The sequence below is a fragment of the Cynocephalus volans genome, chromosome 6 (genome assembly GCF_027409185.1).
Source record: "Cynocephalus volans isolate mCynVol1 chromosome 6, mCynVol1.pri, whole genome shotgun sequence".
Taxonomy (NCBI): Eukaryota; Metazoa; Chordata; class Mammalia; order Dermoptera; family Cynocephalidae; genus Cynocephalus; species Cynocephalus volans.
This window is the reverse complement of record NC_084465.1, coordinates 159,155,590-159,170,036: the sequence shown is the minus strand read 5'-3', so window position 1 is coordinate 159,170,036 and position 14,447 is coordinate 159,155,590. Positions and strand designations below refer to the sequence as shown.

General features: G+C 57.1%; 1 protein-coding gene across 1 annotated transcript in view; it reads right to left on the bottom strand.

Annotated features, from left to right (window-relative positions):
- Positions 1-4,028: 4,028 nt before the first annotated feature.
- FGD3 (FYVE, RhoGEF and PH domain containing 3) overlaps positions 4,029-14,447 on the bottom strand; it is a 31,291-nt gene continuing 20,872 nt past the window's right edge. The window contains 6 exon segments of the mRNA XM_063101160.1: positions 4,029-4,156; positions 4,159-4,224; positions 4,227-4,302; positions 4,947-5,087; positions 6,636-6,776; positions 10,004-10,126. Of these exon segments, the coding sequence (XP_062957230.1) occupies positions 4,029-4,156; positions 4,159-4,224; positions 4,227-4,302; positions 4,947-5,087; positions 6,636-6,776; positions 10,004-10,126 (675 nt within the window).

Below are 14,447 nucleotides of genomic sequence, written 5' to 3'. Positions count from 1 at the left end.
TTCTCTGGGCCTCACTGTGCCTGTCTCTACAATGAGACCCTATGTCTGTGGAGGTGCTGACTTTGACATCCCCGAGGCCCAGGGACGTGGGTAAGGCAGGAGAGTGCTGGGTCTTTTCCACCTCAGGCAGCCTCCGTTTCCCACCTGTAGGTCCCATAAAGACAGGGGTCTCCAAGCCTTTCCAAGGCCATCGGCAGTTACTCACTGAGCACCTACTACGCGCCAGGCACTGTGGGACGGGCTGTGTCCTGCCCTCTCGGAGCTTCTGTTCTACATGGGAACACAGAGGTTTAAACGAGAGAGTGAATAGTTAAACAAAGAGGCGAGGAGACCGTGGGGCGAGGGCTGTGTGTGGAGGCAGCACGTGAGCAGTCGGGTGCTGAAGAGGCGGCCACACAGAGACCTGTGGGAAGAGCCCCCAGGCACTGAGAGCAGGGCATGCCAAGGCCCTGGGGTGAGGCTGGCCTGAAGCATGGTGACTGGAACCTGGAGATAAGGGGCAGGAGAAAACAAGGCTGGAAGTGTGGCAGGGCCAGGGGCTACAGGTGCTGTCCATCCACGGGTCCCAGAAATGCAAGTGGCATTGAGGGCACTGGCTTCCCCACTGGACTGGGCACTCAGGGGGTGGGGCCTAGGAGGTGTGCCAGCAGAGCCTGGGGTGTGAACAAATGGATGCACAGTGAGAGAGTGGAGCCCAGCTGGCCCCCAACTCACTGTGTGACCTGAGGCAAGTGTATTCCCTTCTCTGGGCCTCCATTTTACTACTGTGGACAGGCCCCTGTTGGGGCTCATTCCTCTTCCCCAGGACTGCAGGAGATGCAGCCAGCACCCCTCCCCCAGCCTGGTGGGGACAGTGTGCCTGGTGGGGCAGTTGTTCCTGGTACCCACAGTAACACGAGAACCTCTGCCAAGAGCCTGTTCATGCCCTTCTCCCTTGTTCTCTCTTCCTTTTCTTCCGTTCTTGCACCTGGGAAAACCTTTCTGCTCAGTGCAACCTCAGCCCCTGGGCTGGGACCGGGAGCCCTCAGCCTGCAGGCTGGGCAGGCAGCAGCCCCGGGGGGCACACCAAGCCCCGACTCCTGTGGCAATCAGGCACCTCAGACCCTGTTCTGTTCCTTCCCACCTTCTTCATGCCCAGAGATCCTAGGAGTCCCCTCCCTGCCCAGCTTAGGGGCGTCCCTTCTACCCCATCCGGGGGGGCTCCCGTGCCTATGGGGGTTGGGGGCTGGCCTTGAGGAAGAGGAAGAGCAGCAAGGATGGCGAAGAGGCCAGGAGCCAGCCTGCATCCAGCAAGTGGCAGCTCTGCTGCTGCACAGATGCTCAGTGGCCTGTGCCCTGGCCCCGGCAGTGTGAGCGGGAGTAGGGCCAAGGGGTGGGGCTGTGATTTGGCTCAGATTTGGGATGACCAGCATCTGGCGGGTCCCTGCAACAGTTGACAGAGTCTGGAGCACACTTTGCCCGACGTCTGCGATGACGTGGAGTCAAACGCCCCTCGGTGCCTGGCTGTGCTTCCCAGTGAACTCGCCTTCTGGAGCTGTGCTGGACGTCCACCCAGGGTTGGTTGGGGCCACCATGATTTCAGACTCTGCAGCAGTTGCCAACATTTATCAGGATATTTCACAAGAACATCTGGATTTCTTTCATCTCTAGAAAAAGCCGGAAGCTCTGGCCACAAGGGCCCACGCAGGCCCACACCTGGGCAGGAACAATGGTTGAGTCTCCTCACATCACCGAGGCCACCGGCCTCTGCTCACCCTCTGCTCCCCCGCAGCAGGGTCTGCATCTGTTGTGAACCTGTGGGGACGAGGGGCCCTGTCTCCATCTCCACCTCCACTTGTCCCACTGCAGCTGATAGACTTTGTTGAGACCTCCAAGCCTGCCTGTTTCCCCTCTGTTCACAGTCGCCCCACCCCCAACAGTGTGCTGAGCAAAGGAAGGAAGCCCCCGTGGTCACTGAGACATCCTGCGTGTGGGGACCCCAGCCAGGCTGGTGGGTGGGAAAGCAGAGGAATCAGGGCTAGGGGACCCCACAGTACAGTCTCTGGGCCCCTGCAGACTGCTGTCCCTGCTGGAGTCACTGGGCCCTGTGGGCCAGTTCCAGGGACACACATGGTTCTTTTGTCTGTGACTCAGTTTCTTCACCTGTCAAGTGGGATCTTCCTGGGTTTGTGGTGAGATGGCAGGAATGGAGCTACTGGAGCAGGCAGAGGACAGAGCACCAGTGCCAACTCTTAAAAAGAACCACATTGGGGCGGTGGCAGGTAGTAATGTGTGAGCAAGGAGTGGGCTCGAGGGCTCAGGGCGGCCCTGCAGGTGAGCAGGTGTGAGTCGGAGCTGAGGTCTGACGGGAAGGGCAGGACTGGTGGGCAGCCCCTCACACCTCCTGCACCCACCGTGCCTGCCCCAGTCGAGCTGGGCCAGGGGCTTTGTGGCATTTTCTTGAGCAGTAGCCGGAGCTGGACCAGCTGCCTCTGTCCCACCCCAGTGGGCACAATCCAGTATGGAAGTGCTCAGGTCACTTTGCCTCACTGAGCCTCAGTTTCCTCAGTGTGGAGCGGGACTGCACAGCATGGTAAGCTTGGGGTGAGGCCCAGCTATGCAGCAGGGGCTCCCTAAGCTGTGGCTGCGGTGGCATCCCAAAAGCAGCCCAGCTGGCTCTTGCAGAAGTGTCTCTGTGCCCCCCTCAGCTATGCCTGACCCCATCTTACCTGCGCCCCACCCCGTCTCACCTGTGCCCTCCCACTTGACCTGTTCCCCCACCTCACCTGTGCCCCCACCTCACCTGTTTCCCACCACACCTGTGCCCCCACCTCACCTGTTCGCTCCTTCCTCACCTGTGCCCCCACCTCATCTGTGCCTCCATCTCACCTCTCATCCCCCACCTCACCTCTGCCTTTCTACTCACCTGTGGCCAGTTTCCCATTTCCAGCTCCCATGTCTGCCCTCTCGGCGCCCCAGATAGGTGCCCCATGAATCTGCCCAGGTGTCACCGCATGGTACCATGTGGATGTTAAAGGTGTGGGGTTCCTGAGGGACTGGACCCCCTCATCATTGGCCCCTAAATCCCCCCACTTTCTCCCAAAGTCCTTCAGGGCTCTGTTGCAAACAGTCTCCCATCCCCATAACCTTCATAAGGTGCCCCCCACAGTGCCTGGCACCCCACCCTCCCCCTCTCTCAGCCTGGCAGTCTTTGTCTTCGACGTGGCCCGGCTGCCTGCCCCCCACAGGCAGGAGCACAGTGCAGAACTGCTCTCCAGCCAGATGGGTGGCCCCTGAAGCTCAGAGCGGCCCCACCCCAACAGCAGCCGGCTGCCTTGTGCAAGGGGCCGGCCAGGCAGAACACGTGAGGCTGTGCCCGCCTGCTGGCGGCCAGCATTTATTTATGCAGGTAAGCACTGGATGCCCCACAAAGGGGACAGCCACAAATCTCACACACTGCCACACGTGGCTGGGCTGGGTCTCCTGGTACAGTTTTTGAGAGTGGTTTCTCAAGAGCCATGGTCCAGCCAGGATGGGGGTGGTTGGCTCAGCAGGAGTGGTGGGCTGGAGGGGCAGAGCCTCAGGAGAGGGCAGAGAAGGGAGGTGGATCCAGGGGAAGCAAGTCATGGGTCAGCTCTCATGGTATAGACAGGATGGGCAAAGCCCAGGACGGACTGCACAAGGCTCTGCCTGACCCTGGGCACTGCAGGTGTCCATCAACCGGGCAGCAGGATTTGGCTGCTCCTAGGCAGTGTCCCAGTCACCTTCTCTTGCCTTTTGGAGCTGGTGCCCCTGCACAGCCCACTGGGATGATGTTTACTTTGGCAGCTGGCCCTTGCTCCCCTGTTCTCACCCCCACTGCTGGGCTCTTGGCCAAGACTTGCTGGATGACCCTGGGTAGGTAGCTGCCCCTTTCTGGGCCTTAGTTTCCTGCTCTTTGAAGTGGAGGGATCTTCCAGGGCCATGTGTCCCAAGCCATTGGCCCACCCTCAGCAGTCCCCAATTCGCTTCTTGTGGCCTCTGTCACCGTATCCCAGGAAAGCAGAACCTTAACCTGGAAGTGCGAAGGGCAGTGAGAGGCTCAGCTCACGGAGCAGCTGGGGCCTGGGGCTGCAGGACCCTGGGCTGTCCTGGGCTGTGTCTTTGTGGGCAGCGGTGCTCAGGGCCTCCAGCATCACCGCTGCAGCTCTGTGGAGGGGCTGCTCAGGTTCCCAGACTGGTGGGCTCGCTGCAGCTTCCACACACGCCCGAGTCCAGCCTCTGCTCAGGGCCCGGCACGCTCACTGTGCTGCCGGGGAGAGGGATGGTAGGTGGCTGGCCATCCTGTAGCAGAGGAGCAGGGGGTCAGCGGAGCCCAGCTCCCCGGCCTCGGCTCACCCCAGGGAAGATGGTCCCTCCCAGGTGGCCACTCCCACAGGCCTGGTGGCCATGCCCACTCTGGCCCAATCAACAGGAGACAGGTGGCCCACCAGCTGTCCTCAAAGGAGGATGTGGGGAAGAGGACACCCTCCCCCTCCCATAGGACCCCCCAGGTCCCATGACCTCCCTTGGACTGCCCAGCCTCAGGGAGGAGAGGCAGGACAAGCCCCTGTGACATGGGCAGGCAGCAACTGGGGCTGAAAGGGGGCAAGTGAGGGGCTATGTGGGTCCCTGAGCTGTGCTGGCAGGTTCTGCAGCTCCTGCCTTACCCAGGATGTGCTAACGAATGAGGGGCGAGTGAATAAATGCCATGTGGGGAAGGAGGGACCAGCCCTTTGTGCCCCCCTGCCCCTCCTTGCACCATGGGTGGCTCTGGGTCCTGGCATCACTAGGTCCTGGCTCCTGTGAGTGGGGAGCAGAGGGTGATTCTGGGCCGCTGGGGGAACTGAGGCCCCAGGTCAGTCCCAGACAGATGGCTCAGGCCTGAGGCTCTGGGCTGCTGGAGGAGGGTGGACCGCCCAGCACAGGCCTAGGGGGGTGACACCCACCTGGTTGTCTCCCTGTGGGTGTAGCACCTGGGGGTCTGAGGTGGGGATGGTGGCCCAGACTTTACTGTAGGCCTCACCAGTGCCCAACAGCTGCAAGGGGCCACACAGCATGCTGGGCTGGGGGTCAGCAGTGGGCGGCTTCTGGGGACACAGAGGCACAGGTTAGGGGCAGTCTCACCCGCACTGGTCACTCTCTGTCCTGAGGAGTCTGGGGCAGGGCCAAGGCCTGGAGACACAGCCAAGGCCTGGACCAGCATCACCAGGTTCCCGGGATTACTGGAAGCCAGGCCTGTGGGGCACAGGGCCCACATGGTGTCAGGCAGGTTTGCAGGCTGGACCCTCTGGGGGCCACGAAATCATGTGTGGGTCAGAAATAACAGAGAAGGTCCAATGGCAAGGGCCTGGTTCGGGGTCAGGGGCGAAGGGACCGCATGAGTTTCAGTTGTACACACACCATGCACCACACACCACACGCACCACACGCTACACACCACACGCATGCACACACCCCACGTACAGTGCACCACCCCCCACACACGGGGGCACTTCAAAAATTTGTGGGTTCATATTATCTTTTAATTCTATTTTTCCACACACTTTTTGAAGTACCCTCGTACCATACACTCACACACACAACAGACCTTCCCTCTCTGTGACATGTTTCAGGGCTATTACGGAGATAACTTCCCTGGGACATCTAGATGTGGCTCAGGCACCACCTGCCAGAGCTGGTCCCCGCTCATGGGGGCCCTCCGAGGCCGAAGCCCACCCCAGTGGCCCTGTAGGCACACACCCCTGCAGCCCACAGCCCTTGGCTCCCAGAGCACTCCTCAGTATTTAAAATGCAGGTGTGAGGAACCTGCGCGGGCCGTGCAGGGCTTTGCCACTGAGATCGCTGTGCACTTGGTCCTGATCTTCCGTGCTGGACTTCTGAGAGGACCGAGACCCAGATCAGGGCTCCAACCACAGCTGTGAGTCACGACAGCTGGGAGCTTGGAGAACAGACTGAGCCCAGCCCACCCGGACCCCCCGCTGAAGCTCTGGGAGGGAAAGCACATTATAGAGAGCTCCCGGGAGACCCGATGTGCAGGTGGCAGCGAGAACCTCGGGCTGTGTCAAGTGGAGAGAAGGGGAAATGTGCTTTTCTGGAAGACCATGTTTTCTCTTTTCCATCTTTCCTGTGAGCCCATGAAATAGTGACTGTTCCCTTGATGAAGGAGGGTCAGAAAGCAGGGCCACCCTCAGAAAGAGGAGGGAGAGGTGGGGAGGAGGCGGCTGGTGCCCTGGCCCCGCCTGCCTCCAAGGCCCTGCCTGCCCTCTGCCTGCTGGAAGCGTGCCAGGCCATGGCACAGGGAGCGTCTTCCCTCCAGTGGGTCTCAAGGCCTAGATCTGGGGATAGTTCTAAGCTGCCTCCTCCATCAGGGTGACCCAAAGTGGAGCTGACACTTGTTTCCATCTAACTCCTGGGCACAAATAGTTCCCAAGCTCCGGCTCTGACTGGTCCTGAGAAGCCCGTGATGTTCTACATTTAATTGTTGGCTGTTCCCAGTGGCTGTCTCTGGTTCCCAGGGCCTGGAACCCCACTGAGACCCACCCCATCTGTCCTGGTCCCAGGGAAGCTCTGGAGCAGAGGCAGCTGAAGCTGTGTGGGCACATGTCCCAGAGGGCACAGGAGCCAGGACCACCCACCTCTGTGCTCTGCTTGGGATCGGCAGGAGCCACAGGGTTGGAGCTCGCAGGGGACCCTGGCTGCGTCAGGAAGCACTCTCTACACATGCGGCTCTGCCTGCTGTTCTCGGCCTTGAACTCGGAGCACTTCCCACAGATGACCTGCAAGACAGAGAGCACCTGTGACCCCACCTCACAGGGACAGAGGGCTGTCCAGGGAGAGGCTGGAAGGAGAGAAGTAACAGCGTGTGGAGGGGCAAGGGCTTCTCCTGGGGTGGCAGTGCGGGTGGTGGGAGCCCTTCTGAGGGCAGAGAGGAGGCTGCCCCTGCTGGGCGTTCAGGACCTGCCCTCCTCACCTGGGGGTTGGGTGACAAGGGGTCTGTGCAGGGAACGAAGAGTGGGAGCAGCCACCACACACAGGAGAAGATTCCACAGCACTGGTCATCAGGGAAGTGCAGATCATGACCCGAACAAGAAACCACCCACACACCTCAGGATGGCTATTATTTAACAGACCCCAGGAAATAACAAGTGTTGGCACAGATGTGGAATGCCAGGTCCTCCAGGAAGCCTTCCCTGACTTCCCCAGGCTGGGAGAGGCTGCCGGCCCCTAGCCAGAGGAGCCCTGAAGGCTGGCTGCTGCATGAGCACACTTGACCACAGCTGTGTGACTGGTCATTTACTTATCCGGAGCCTCAATTTCTTCATCTGTAAAACGGGGTGGTGGTGAGGTATTTGTGAATTCATGTAGGAAGAACTGGTGTGGGGGCGATGGGACCCTGGCCTGCTGCCCACCTGCTGAATGTTGCAGACAACCTGAAAGTCTTGCTTTAGACCTTTTGAGATTCTAGTTTGAACCTAATCCTGTGGGCGCTGTTGCTGCAGGACGTGGCGTTTGGACAGCAAGACTCATAGCACAGGCTGCAGGAGCTGCACTGGAGGGAGATTATTCTCTTTAAGTAGATGAAGGCACCCTCTCTTGGGGTCTCAGTTTTAAGGGGATTTTATACTCAGAATTTCTTTTTTACTGCTTCCTGTGTGAGGAAGCAGGAAAGCTGGGCAAACCGAGGTGATGAAAACTAAACTGAGCGCCAGCGGGCGGGTGTGGAGAAGCAGTAACATCACTGAGGGCCCAAAGCCTCCGCTGCCGGGTGGTGAGGCCCAGGCTGGCCATGAGAACGCCAACTGCAGGGAAGATTAGCAGAGCCTGGAGCTTCTGATCCCAAATACTGACAAAGTCTGGAGCCTGGGCTGAGCAGGGGCTTGGGCATATGTTCTGAGGATGGTTCTTAAATTAAAGCAACAGATTCCACTCAAGTCAGATGACAAAATCAGGGTGAGTTAAACCCCCCAATCTTAGAGAGTGCTAACTGGGCCCCAAACTGGGAGTTCTTTAAGAGGCACAGATTGCCTCACCCATCTGCCTGTCCACCCATCCATCATCCACCCCTCCATCCACCCATCCATCTATCCATCCATCCATTCACCCATCCACCCATCCATCTACCCATCCATCCATTCACCCATCCACCTACCCACCCACCCATCCATCTTTCTACCCATTCACCAGTCCATCCATCCACATCTATCCATTCATCCATCCATTCATCCATCCAGTCATCTATCCATCATGCAGCCACCCATCCATCTGTCCATTGATCATCAATCCATCCATCATCCCACCCATCCATCCATCCACCCATTCTCCCATCCATCCAACCACCCATCCTCCCATCCATCCAACCACCCATCCATTTATTCACCCATCCACCCACCCACCCATCCATCCATCTTTCTACCCACTCACCCTTCCATCCATCCACATCTATCCATTCATCCATCCATTCATCCATCCAGTCATCAATCCATCATGCATCCACCCATCCATCTGTCCATCGATCATCCATCCATCCATCATCCCACCCATCCATCCATCCACCCATTCTCTCATCCATCGATCCATCCATCCATCCATCCACCCATCCATCCATCTAACCACCCATCCTCCCATCCATCCATCCACCCATCCATTCATTCACCCATCCACCCATCCACCCATCCACCCGCCCATCCATCCATCCATCCATCCATCCATCCACCCATCCTCCCATCCATCCATCCACCCATCCATTCATTCACCCATCTATCCATCCATCCATCCATCCATCCATCCATCCATCCATCCATCCATCCATCCACTCATCCATTCATTCACCCATCTACCCATCCATCCATCCATCCATCCATCCATCCATCCAACCACCCATCCTCACATCCATCCATCCACCCATCCATTCATTCACCCATCCACCCACCCACCCATCCATCCATCTTTCTACCCATTCACCCTTCCATCCATCCACATCTATCCATTCATCCATCCAGTCATCTATCCATCATGCATCCATCCGTCCATTGATCATCCATCCATCCATCCATCATCCCACCCATCCATCCATCCACCCATCCTCCCATCCATCCATCCACCCATCCATTCATTCACTCATCCACCCATCCATTCATTCACCCATCCACCCATCCATTCATTCACCTATCCACACACCCATCCATCCACCCATCCATCCCAAGGACTCATCCATCTATTCCTCTCTCCCCTCCCCAACCCCCCAACAGTATGGTAAGGCTTTATGAAAGGGAGCGACAAGGAACAAGCCCAGGCACAAGCTACTGGTGCCCTTTGGAAAAACAGCTCCAAGGCAGCTCTATGCTGAGATCCACTTGCTGACATAGATTGTTTTAATACTGTAACCTAGAAATACTTGAATCATCAGTCTTCCTCAGGGACACTTTTATGTTCAGTATTAAGCAATGACTCAGCAGACCATTGTCAGGAGAAGAGGCTTTGGGGAGAGGGAGGAGGAATGATGGCATGCACTGGGGGCACTAGTCAGAGGTGGCACCTCGGCACACGGGCCACCAGGCCTCTGGCACCACTGGAGAGCCGGGGCCAGCAGGTGGAGCTCCCACCACAGCCACACCCTTCAACTTCCCCATCTCTTTTGCATCTCTCATGGCACGAGGTCACTATCATCCGCTGGTTCTCAAAGACACCAGCGTGGGGCTCTGTGGCTCCGAATCTAGCACTCTTTCAACTGCAAGGGGTGCTCAGTGCACACCAGAGCTGACCAGAAGAATGTGATTAGCTTCTACCTCAGATGGGACCATTTCCTGCTCCAGGGCACCTGCACCATGAGATGGGATCTGGAAGCACCTTGCAGGGTGGGTGTGCATTTCTCAGAGAGGCCACCATGGTCGTGTGCATGGGCGGGTCCTCAAGTGATGCTGCAGGTGAGAACCCAACTGGCACACTCTGCCACCTGACGCTTGACCCGTCTGAGATGTGATCCTCCCTCTTGCCTGGGACTCACCGACCCGCACAGCTTGCAGCGGTGTCTCCTCTTGGTGATGGAGTTGAAGGTCTCACCACAGCTCTTACAGCTTTGCTTCTCCTTGTCACGTCTGGTCTTAGAGGACAGTTTTCTGGAATCAAGCTACAGGAGGCAAGTAGCTGCTGTCAGCTTCCCAGCTGTGCATTGCCCTGCCCCATGGAGGGGGGTGGCATGGAGGGGCCACTCCAGTGATGATAGGAGCAATGCAAGCCCAGAGCAAACAGTGAACCATGCAGAAAGGAACGTATTAAGAGCTGAGTCACCTGCCCCCTTCCCTATTCCACCCCCAGAGGCTGCCCCAGCATATCACTTCCAGTAAGATTTTAAGTGGATTGAGACCTTGATGTTTGGAGCAATTTGGCCAATGACTTTATCTGGTGCACCTAAGAAAATAGTGACGGTAGCCAAAGCAAGACGAAAATGGGCTTACTGGGGTGGGCACAGTCTGCAGAGAGACCGCCCAGCATTGGGGACTGGGGTGTCCATGCCCACAGCCTGGGTCCTGCAGGCTGCAAGCTCCCAAGTGCCATCTTTCACACCAAAGATTGCTGAGGCTGGGCTCAGGGATTCACTCCTCTGGCTCCTGCAGTGCTGCCTGAACTGCCTGCAGGGGAGGGTGGTGTGGAGGGCAGGAGCAGATGCAGCCTGGGGCCACTCAGCCAAGCCTCGGTTTCCCTGTCTGATTGTGAGCAGTGCACAGTAGAGGACAGACCTCAGATTCCTGTCCTGGCCCTCATCACTTCTCTCTGAGCCTCAACTTCCTCATCTGTGAAATGGGGTAAATGACGCTTCCCTGGGCCCTGAGCCTCATTACAACATATGAAGTCCTGACTGGTTTTGGCAAGTTGCTGACTACTCTTTCACATTACTATGGCCTGCGAAACCCCCCCGCCAGAAGTGCCCCATCAGGTGACGCAACAGCTTCCTGTGCTTTTGAAACTCCCCCACCCCCAGTTTCCTGTCTGGGGAGGAGGCCAGGCCTCCCAGCCAGCAGCCACCCTCAAGGGTCCCTGGAGCTGACACAGAAAATGCAGTCATGAAGATTTTAAGAAATGCCAAATATGTTTATCAAATTCCCCAGGATGTCAGAGCTGGAGCAGCCACTGGGAATGTTTATCTCAACCTTTCCAGGGCACGGAGGGGGAAACTAAGGCCCAGAGACATCACTTTTCTGTTTAAAAGGAAAACACCTAATATAAGCTTATTATTAGCATTTCTGAACAAAATAAAATGAAGTCTTGGATTTGTTTTAAAATATTACAGAAAAATAAGTGTGTGTGTAGTGGGACGGGTTGCAGAGAAAATAAAAGCACAAAGTTGAAGCTTCTTGAGGCTGGGAGGGAAGGGGCTTGCTGCACTGGTCACCCCTACTTGTGTGTGTCCAAAACTGCCAACATAAAATGTGGAACAAAATAAACTAAAAATATGTTTAACGTAAACTCTGCAGGTTTGGGAGAGGGAGGTGAGCTGGCTGAGGCTGAGGAAGCCAGGAAGGGCTGGCTCAGCGTCTTGAGCATTGGAGGCTGGGATGGGCTACACTGTGACCCCAAATTCCTATGTTGAAGCCCTAACCCCCAGGACCTCGGAATGTGGCTGTATTTGGAGGCAGGGCCTTTAAAGAAGTGATTAAGGTAAAACGAGGTCATATGGGTGGGCCCTGACCCAATACAACTCGTGTCCTTATAAAAAGAGGAGATGAGGTCACAGACTCGCAGAGTGATGACCATGTGAGGACTCGGGGAGAAGACAGCCGTCTACAAGACAGGGAGAGAGGCCTCAGAGCAATCCAGCCCCACCCACATCTTGATCTTGGACTTCCAGCTTCTATTAATGGGAGAAAGTAAATGCCTGTTGTCTCAGCAGCCCCATCTGGAGTACAGTAGTCCCCACTTATCCACGGCTTCCCTTTCTGCTGTTTCAGTTACATGCAGTCAACTCTGGTCTGAAAATATTAAATGGAAAATTCCAGAAGTAAACAATTTATAACTTTTAAATTGCACCTGAGCAGTGTGATAATATCCTGCACCATTCCCCTCCGTCCCACCCGGGACGTGAATCCTTCCTTTGTCCAGTGTTTCCACGCTGCATATGCCACCTGCCTGTTAGCCACTTAGTAGCAATCTCCACTATCAGATCGACTGTCTGGTATGGCAGTGCTTGTGTTTGAGTAACCCTTATTTTACTTCATAATGCCCCAAAGCAAAGAGTAGTGTTGCTGGCATGCTGTGATGATGGTTGTTCTATTTTATTATTAGTTACTGTTGTTAATCTCTTACTGTGCCTAATTCATAAACTCTATCATAGGAATATATATATAGGAAAAAACATAATGTATGTAGGGAATGGTTGGCGGCAGGGTGGCCTGTCATGTGCCTTGTCCCAAGGGCATAACTGCTAACTCTCAGGGACTCCTGCCATGGTGCTCATGACAGCACTGCTTGTGGCTGAGAATGCAGGAGGCTGCGGGGTGGGGGTGAGCTGTCAGGGCATCCCCGTGGGGTAAGGACAGGCAGGGGGCTGGAGGAGCCAAGGCCGACCCATGCAGGGTGGAGCAAAGGCTGCAATCGGACCTGTGTCAGCCCAAGGACCAGTGGGAATCCAGTTGCAGCCAACGAGACAGAGAGTCTGCAGCAGAGAGCGGGCTCAGGGCTGGGGTCAGCACCAAGGGTCCCACAGGCTTCCTCTGTCAGGCACGTCTTCCCAAGGTCGGCAGAAGCCAGGCTGAACCAAGCGCGCAGAGGGGTGAGTCCCAGTCCTGCACCAGCTCCCACGGTGCTGAGGATCAGAGCCCAGCATGGCCCACTTTGATGTGGCTCTGCCCCTGACCATGCCCGTTCCCCCAGCACCAAGGTCCAGCTGGATTTGTAGACAGCAGGTGACCAGGTGGCTGAGGGCACAGAGCCCACCTCTGTGGCTAGGGACGGGTCTCCCTTTTTGCATGAGGTTGACAGGCAGGTTGACCTGAAGGGGGCTCAGGTTTTGTGTGTGGATGTTGGGATATGGGAAAGGCCAGGTCCAAGTCCTTCCAGGAAGATGGAGAATGCAGCTTCCACAATAACCGGCAGAGAGACTCCACCCCAAAGTGCCCCAAATGTGCCAACGTTGACCGAGAAAGTGGTCTCCGCCGAGGGCCACGGGGCTGTTCCCTCAGCATTTTCTATTCAGCAAATTCATCTGAACGTCAGGGAACTAGGACGACAGTTCAGTAAGACAGGACTGGACCCTCATCAGTGGCCCTGATGAAACTGCATGTGTCATATCAGATGTGGGAAACCCAGCAGCGAGAGTCCACACGGACACAGGCCAAGGTTTCAGGCACTGCCTGGGGTTGTTCCAACAAGGAGACCAGAACTAGACGTGTGACCCAAGCACCCAGCTGCCGTGGACACGGCAGAACCCACGGAGAGCTGAGCCCCGGGGCAGAAGCAGGCAACGCAAGCGGGCAGACCGAGCGTCCCCCAGCCTAGTGCAGCCATTGTGGCCCAGCAGACCTGCTGGCCCGGGCAGACCCCTGGACACGGACCAAAGCCCTGAGCCTCAGGGGCTCCCAGTGACCTCCTTGCCCATCTAAGGAGGTGGGTGGCAAACAGGAGCAGCGTCTGTGGGGCCCGCAGGCATCTGCCTCAGCTTCTCCAGTCTCCCAGCCCAGGCAAAGTGAAGCTCCAGAGGTGGCTCTTCTCCAAGCCTCCCTCCAGGACCAACTCCGAGCCTCTGTCTTTCCACAGGTTCAAACAAGGCCTTTCAGGTTCCTTCTGTGTAGAACATTCTCTGATCTGGGCACTGATCCTGTTAGTCTCCACCATGGGTCCCCTGCCCTCACACAGCCACCCTGTGGTAACCCCCTTGGGCAGCCCCAGGCTCTTGCTTTTCCTACAAGCAGCGCAGGTCCTTCCTGCCGGGGCCTCCCTGACCACGTGGCCCTCCCACTTCTGCTTCCCTGCGTCCCTGGGGCACTGAGGGTGTGTCCAGTCTCCAGGGCCTGAGGGCTCTCCCCTGGGAGAAATGCACAACAAAGAATGGGTGGCTCTCACGGCGCCTGGAGGGGGCAGTGACCACTGAGGACTCCACAGGCCCATCCCAGGGCCGAGGGCCAGATGATGCAGAGTCACCATGCAGTGTCCAGCTTGGCTCTCCATCTGAGCTGCCTGGGTGGGAGGCAGTGCTCCAGCCAGGGCATCATTGCAGAGGTTGTCAGGGACGTGGGGCTGGTTGGGGAGCACCTCACGCACAGCGGTGCTTGCTGCAGAGTCCCTGCCACGACCACCACTCTGGGCAGCTCTCACACCCGTGAGTGCGTGCTGCTTTTCATAACGTTCCTAAATGCTCCAGAAGAGGGCCTGCGCAGTCTGGGATATGACCAGCCTCACGCGCACGGTTTGGCAGTTCAGCAAGTTGCTGATGGGCTGATTCAGCCCCTGGGGCA